The following is a 6,637-nucleotide window of genomic DNA, read 5'->3' as shown; positions in this document are numbered from 1 at the left end:
AAGTGTAAAAAAAACTAAAAAAATATTACAAAATAATAAAGATAAAAAAATGGTGAAAAATAGGTCAAATGTAAAATAATTAAATACCAAGTATAAAGAGAAAAAAATATCAAGAGAACTTCTTTTCTAAAAAAATAAAAAATTATAATTTTACCTTCATTACACAAAATATTTTTAAAATAAATAATAAAATTTATAATTATACCTTTTCCATGTAAAATTACTATTTCATTTTATTATATGTATAATAATAATTTTTCCAAATTTACTAACTTGGAAAAAAAAAACCTCGAGGGTCCAAAGAGATAGCGGATCATATAAGCAATCTTCAGTGCCCTCCTTTCCCTTCCCATTTCCCAACGAACAAGAATAAATGAACTCCACACTGCCATGTGTAAAGATTTAACCTCCGAAAATATTTGTCTTTCCCTTTATCTCTCTCTGTCTGCACCACACAGACCGAATTATGAGAGTGTCTTGAAATTATGGCAAGAACGACTAGTCAGAATCAGAATGAAAAGAACAAGGTAGGCGCCTTCTTTTTAGCTACTTTAATTCTGTGGTTCGTCTCAGTTTTGTTCGAGATATTCTTCAACAAGCGCACGGAGCTACTTTGGATTGTTGCTGGAGCTTGCCTTTTCCAGATTGCCAATTGGGTCATTCGATCTTTTGTATCCCGTGACCCTCTCTTTGTTAATACCTCCGTTTCTCTCCTCCACTCCACCATCATCTCCGTTTCAGGTTCTTAAAATTTCTCTTCTCAATTGGTGTTTCTGAAACTTCACAGGGAGTCATTTGTTTTCTCGATTTTCGTGTATTGTAATGGTTTGTTGGGTTTCCTAATATAGAAATGTTCGCACTATTATTATTACAATCAGGCTGGGCATCAGCATGGTCACGGTTGCTTTTGTTGTTAACAGGGGCATCAAGTTTTAGGGAACCTTTTGCTAACAATTGTCCTAAGGAGAAACCTTGATTTTTCTTTTTTGGACAGATTGAGAATGGCCATTGATTTATTTGCTTAAGCAAAAGTGCGGCCGACATGGCCTATTATTCCGTTAGAAACATAGGAAGTGTGGTATTCAGAGGGAAAAAAGAAACTGGGAGTATAGATAGTATCATCTTCGGGGTGTGTTTGAAAGGCTGTTCAGTGGGGTGATTCTTTTGATGAAAAGCTTATGACTTACTGACTGATACAAAGATATTTAAAACAGGAGAAAGGTATATCTGGATTTTACAAATCGATGAAGCTTCAGATGCTTAACTAATTTGATGCTTGTAAACTTTATGTTGCAGTAGCATACTTGCATTCCTTCCATGTGATGTGCTTCCTTCCTTCTTACTTGTCATTATTAATTCCGATCCTTGTCTGCTTGCTGTGTAGTGGTTTCCATTTTGGTAAATCAGTGCTTAAAAAATGGTTCCGATGGGATGTTTGAGCATTCACAACTCGTTGGAGGTACATGGGAGTGGGCGTACGCTGCTTTGTGCTTCTCATGTGGTTATTTTGCATATGATCAGTTGGATATGCTGTTTTACCGATTATACAGTGGTTTGATCCCCTCCATCCTGGTTCACCACATGATACTTCTCGTTTGCTTTACTCTAGCTCTGTATCGAAATGTCACAATCAACTACCTTATTCTCACTCTGGTTTGTGAGGTATGTTGCTTTATGATTCTGAGAACTCGTATTTGTTTAAATGTAACTGTTTACCCTTTAAGCCTTCAAGCAAGCTCAATGCGGGGTGTTGTTATATAGTGTTGACAGTGAAATTCTCTTATGACACAGCTGCATTCAATCTTTCTTCATGTGAGGAAAGTGCGGCGGATGGCTGGCATCCGCAATGCTAAGAGCACAATTGTGAGGATAGAATGGGTTCTTAATTGGCTCACTTTCATTTTTGCAAGATCCCTGACTCACATCCTCATCACCATCAAGCTGGTTGCTGATGCTCCCAAGTTTGAAAAGGGTGTGGAGTTGCCACTTGCTCTGTTTGGGATGGCCGGAATGAATTTAATCAATGTTGGCCTCGGCATTGATCTGTTTAATGCCTTCAAAAGAGAGAAATCCTCAGAAAACAGTAATCACCATGGTGAATGACTGGCAGAATGGAGGGCAGAGGGAATGCCTGGGTTGTATCTGGTTTCTCCTTGAAATTTTCTCAATTTGTGTGAATTGACTGTGCATTGGATTGTTATTAGCTCACTGTAAAATTATGCACCGCCACCACAAGTGGAAGTGATTTGTTTTCCACCATTTGTCGAAACCACATGGTAATGTTGATACAGGTTGTCCTTTCAAAAGAAATCTCAAATGTAATGATGTATTCTTCCACTCTCTCTGTAACTACATATAAAATGTGGCCGACGCAGGAATTTGGGAAAAGAAAAGGTCCTACCGGGAGTCGAACCCAGGTCGCTGGATTCAAAGTCCAGAGTGCTAACCACTACACCATAGAACCCTGCATAGCCGGCTGTGGGTATACATTTTATCTCTTTTAGAGAGTATCAGTATTCTTTCCCACCCCCACCTCCCCGCTTCTTTACGAGCAGACACCCTCCTCACTTGCTGGAACAAAACCACTCCAGGTTTCTTTAGCCATTCATTTCTCCTCTCTAATTTTATTGCCAACCCAAAAATGACTTTAGGAAATGGAACCATCCTGCAATTGATGCCAGGGATTCAAATTACCATTCTTGAATCTTGAAGCTATATAACAAGAGCATTTTCGTTCTATTGTATGGATTCAAAATCCAAGCAATCCAAATTTAAAACTTCGCTTGGATGAAATATCCTGAGACTCTCATTCATGTATGTGAAATCCGCCTGTTTTGTTTTTGAAGTATTATGAATTTTTTTAATTAAAAATACATTAAAATAATATTTTTTTTATTTTTTAAAATTTAATTTTAATAGAGTACATCAAAACAATTTAAAAACTAAAAAAAAAAATTAAAACTAAAAAAATTTCAAAGAAATGATTGGATGCAATGCCAATTATAGCCTAAATAACATTTAATCAACATTAAACCAATTCCCCATTTTACAAGCAACTAATCATCAATGCAGCTTCTTCTTCTTTTTTTTCACTTCAACTACTAAACCCTTGCTCAAATTGTGCAAAACCATTTCGATTCTTCTCGGAACTGACGTGATTCAATGACACAGCAGATGAAGCTGAAGAAGATACAGATGGGGGTGAGTTCTCTTCCTTTCTATTCACTGAAGGACCGGAACTCACTGGCAATTCTCATAGAACTGGAATCTCTTTTAGGTGAAAACGTTTCATTGGAGTGTCACTTCCAAGGTTCTCCATTACCTTTGGAATTGCTGATCCTCCAGCAGAGAACTCCGGTATGCTTGCAGTGCCTATAAAGAAGTCCTCTAGAGTTGCTAGAGATTTCAGCTGCTTCCCTAGAGAAGCTATTGTTTTCTGGCATTCAGCATGTTTCTTGGCAGCGACATCTAGGTCCTGCTACAGGCAAGTCTTACGATCAGTGTTTTGGGGACAAAAAAAGAGTATATCTGCAATTTTGATAACTGCATAATAGAGGTTGATGAAAAAATAAACACGTAATGCAGGTGATATTGCTTGTTGACCTGCTTTATTTGTTGTTCAACACTTGAGCTTACAGTTTGCTGGAGTTCTTCTTCCTGTTTCTTTCTTGAGAGATTTTCCTCGAGTTCCTGATACTTGACTGCAATTTCCGTGGACAAAACCCTCTCCTTTTCAATCTCTCCTTCTAATGAGTTAACTTTTGCAAACATGGTCCGAGCCTCCACTTCCATGCTAACAAGTCGATATTCAATTTGCTGCTTTGATTCATTTGCCATTGATAGCTCTTCTTGCAACTCCACCAAATTCTGTTGGGCCTCCCTCAGCTGAAGTTGTGATGCTTCATTCTTGTCCTGACTTTCTGTTAGAGCCATCTCCAATTCATCCCTCTCTGCTTTAATCTCTTCTAACTTCTCTTCCAATACAAACGTTTCCCCTTCTATCTTCCTTAATTTCTCTTCCAATACAAACTTTTCTTCTTCCATCTTCTGTAACTTCTCTTCCAATTCAGCGCTTCGTTTTATAATGAATTCCCGCTCAGCTCTCAACGAGCTTTCAGCATCAATTGATTGTTTGGCAGAATCTTCTGCTCTAGAATTATCAATTCCAACTTCATTCTCAGGCAAAGCAGCAAGTCGTTCCATTTCAAGAAAATCATCCATGAGATCAATTTCGATGGGTGAGGCTGGGAGATTTCGATTAATAGATTTTTCATTCTTGAATTGATCAAGCTCTGAAATTAGTGCAGATGCCCATGAGTCTGAGCAAATTTGTTCAGACTTGTATGGCCCTGAGCAACTAACTTTGCGAGCATCCAGCACCACAACATTAAGTTTCTCCCCATTGTCTGATTGACTGTCAGTGAAAGACTCAACATAAACTGAGGATGCAGCAGAAGTCCTGCGATCATTAACAGAGGATGATTTACAAGCCATGGCTTTTAGCCTCCGGCACTCAGCTTCAAGTCTGGCCACCTTCTTTATGCTCTCCAGATATTGTTTGCTGGCTGTTTCAGCTGCTTGGGTACTCAAGTCCCTTTCAACTGTTCTAGCCTCCAACTCTTCTGACTGGGAAAGGAGATCGAGTTTCAGGGTAGCATTCTCTTGCTCCAAATATTCAAGCTTCTGGCAGAGTTCGTCAACAATCAGAGCATGAGATTCAGACTTGGCAGCAGCTTCTTTCGTCTTGAGTTCGATAAACTGGTTTTCAAATTCAGATTTAATGGATTCCCACTCGAGACTTTTCTGCACCACAGCTTCATGAAGCTTTTCTTCCTGCTCTTCTCTTGCTTGTCTCAGCTGCCTAACACAATCTTTAAGGGCCCCATCAAGGTGGCTCACCCGATCTTCCAAAGCAGATTTCTGCTGATTTGCAACTTCAATTTGTTTCTTGAGAGCCATTACTTCATTTTCAGCCTTTTCCCAGCCTATAATTTTTTCGAGGAAGCACATCAGCAGATGATAAAGGAAGAGTAGCCATGCCTGGTTCCAAAAAGTTTGAAAATGGGAAATTTGACTTTAAATGAGCTCCTATATATGAATGGCATTGTGGTAAGAACTCCTTTAAATTGAAAAGGAACATACATATTTCGTAGATCTTGCAATTAGTACAGGACCCTTAATGTTAAGGGAAGTCTTAAAAGAATAGAGATTCTATCCTAGACATTAGTGTCTAAATATACCTGCAACAGCTTCTTCAGCAACTTTCGCATGCTGCTTTACTAAGTCATCTTTTGCACTAACATTGACATGAGCGGCTGATAACTTCTCTGTCAAACTCTTAATGCTATCATTGACATCTTCATCCCTAGTTACAGTTTTTGATGTCACTTCAGGTGATTGAGCACTGTCAGTATTAGATGCCTTTGAGGGATCCTGTATCAGTGATGAGAAAGTGGGTGAAACCAACAATGCAAACAAGAAAGTTTTGAAGTATATGAGGTAATAGAAAAGCCAACTCATGGAGAATAGCTGAGTAACTCAACAACAATTTTCCACTGAAGTGAAAAATTCAACAGTCCTTGATTTGATACTTGAAAACAGAGGAAGCAACATTTTGAGTTTTCTGCTCATTAGATAAGTCCAATTAGTGATGTGAAGGAGGGTCCTAACAAGATTTCATCTCTCTTCCTCAAAAATACTCTAGGAGAAGGGGTTAGCTGATGTGATGTACCTTCAAATAGGAGCAGTTTAGACACTCCTACTACTGAAATTTGATTGAAACAGCAAATAGATTGAAAACCTCATGGACTTTCAAAGAAAACTGAAACGTTGCGAGAGAGTCAAATGATTCGTTAAGAACAAAGGAAAACTCTCTTGTGAACCAAGGTATGAACAATGGTGTTTGTGACCTTATGTGGAGAATGGTGATGCAGTTAGATACTTATGTAGAACATATCAATAATATAAATGGAGGAGGGCTGTTCAGCCACCTACCTGATCATCAGAAAATCTCTCAGAATGTGAAGTTATTGATCCCGAACTGTCAGTTTCACCAGAACTCCTCTCAGAAGACTTCCTCTTCCACAACCATTTCCTCTTCTCCATCGCAAAATATGGCCGTCAGATGTATTTATCTGCATTTAAATGTATACTTTCGCATCAAATTTCCAAAGATGTGCGTCTGTGTCAGTACATGAGTTGCAGGAAATTTACAGACAGCAAAAACTGGATAAACAAGACACATTCTATTGCAAATTGTGGATAGCAGTATAAAAAGTGCAGGAAAAACCACTTTGAAAAGCAGAAATGAACAGCTTCTGTTACAAATCTCAAACATCAAGCAAAAAGATGACTTGTCTTCTCATTTTAGCATCTTTGATTTGAATCCACCCAATAACCATACAACCCCATCAACGACACCAAAAGATTACGCCTCTAAGGACTCCAATGGCACACACAGAAAATTGACCAAGAATCATGGATGGAGAAGTTAAGAAAGAGGAATTGGTAAGAACAAATAACAATGATATCACCAAAGACCCCGTACTTGAATCACAAAATGGGAACAACCCACCTGACAAGGACAATTTGAATCTTCCCAAAACAAAAACATGAACCAGTATCAATAAAACAGTAA

The 6,637-nt window shown here is 38.4% G+C and overlaps 2 protein-coding genes and 1 non-coding gene across 4 annotated transcripts; 1 reads left to right on the top strand and 2 right to left on the bottom strand.

Moving 5' to 3' along the window:
- Window positions 1-278: 278 nt before the first annotated feature.
- LOC105116313 (TLC domain-containing protein 2-like) lies at window positions 279-2,337 on the top strand. Its single transcript, XM_011013603.1, has 3 exons — window positions 279-741; window positions 1,385-1,662; window positions 1,792-2,337. The coding sequence occupies exons 1-3, from the start codon at window positions 486-488 to the stop codon at window positions 2,101-2,103; spliced, it is 846 nt and encodes a 281-aa protein (XP_011011905.1). The 5' UTR covers window positions 279-485; the 3' UTR covers window positions 2,104-2,337.
- Window positions 2,338-2,392: 55 nt separating this feature from the next.
- On the bottom strand, window positions 2,393-2,464 carry TRNAQ-UUG (transfer RNA glutamine (anticodon UUG)). The gene has a single exon. It is a non-coding gene; the product is annotated as a tRNA-Gln (tRNA).
- Window positions 2,465-2,997: 533 nt separating this feature from the next.
- LOC105116312 (filament-like plant protein) lies at window positions 2,998-6,626 on the bottom strand. Of its 2 annotated transcripts, XM_011013602.1 has the most exons (4): window positions 5,995-6,626; window positions 5,241-5,421; window positions 3,604-4,985; window positions 2,998-3,475 (listed from the first exon to the last, which is right to left on the bottom strand). In XM_011013602.1, the coding sequence occupies exons 1-4, from the start codon at window positions 6,103-6,105 to the stop codon at window positions 3,254-3,256; spliced, it is 1,896 nt and encodes a 631-aa protein (XP_011011904.1). In that variant the 5' UTR covers window positions 6,106-6,626; the 3' UTR covers window positions 2,998-3,253. The 2 variants fall into 2 exon arrangements, with proteins under 2 accessions (XP_011011904.1, XP_011011903.1); XM_011013601.1 differs by lacking the exon at window positions 5,995-6,626 and having other exon boundaries at window positions 3,637-4,985; window positions 5,241-5,986.
- Between the last annotated feature and the right edge of the window lie 11 nt (window positions 6,627-6,637).

The sequence above is a fragment of the Populus euphratica genome, unplaced genomic scaffold (genome assembly GCF_000495115.2).
Source record: "Populus euphratica unplaced genomic scaffold, PopEup_1.0 scaffold907.1, whole genome shotgun sequence".
NCBI classification, from domain to species: Eukaryota; Viridiplantae; Streptophyta; class Magnoliopsida; order Malpighiales; family Salicaceae; genus Populus; species Populus euphratica.
Note: the sequence above shows the minus strand (reverse complement) of the source record. Positions and strands in the feature narration are given on the sequence as shown.

Bases quoted from the DNA above. Each gene is read 5' to 3' on its own strand.
- LOC105116313 (XM_011013603.1), top strand. From the start codon at position 486: ATGGCAAGAACGACTAGTCAGAATCAGAATGAAAAGAACAAGGTAGGC. The intron at 742-1,384 runs GTTCTTAAAATT...CTTGCTGTGTAG, and splicing joins CACCATCATCTCCGTTTCAG to TGGTTTCCATTTTGGTAAAT. The intron at 1,663-1,791 runs GTATGTTGCTTT...CTTATGACACAG, and splicing joins TTCTCACTCTGGTTTGTGAG to CTGCATTCAATCTTTCTTCA.
- LOC105116312 (XM_011013602.1), bottom strand. From the start codon at position 6,105: ATGGAGAAGAGGAAATGGTTGTGGAAGAGGAAGTCTTCTGAGAGGAGT. The intron at 5,422-5,994 runs GTAGGTGGCTGA...GATCCCTCAAAG, and splicing joins AGAGATTTTCTGATGATCAG to GCATCTAATACTGACAGTGC. The intron at 4,986-5,240 runs GTATATTTAGAC...AAAAAATTATAG, and splicing joins TGCTGAAGAAGCTGTTGCAG to GCTGGGAAAAGGCTGAAAAT.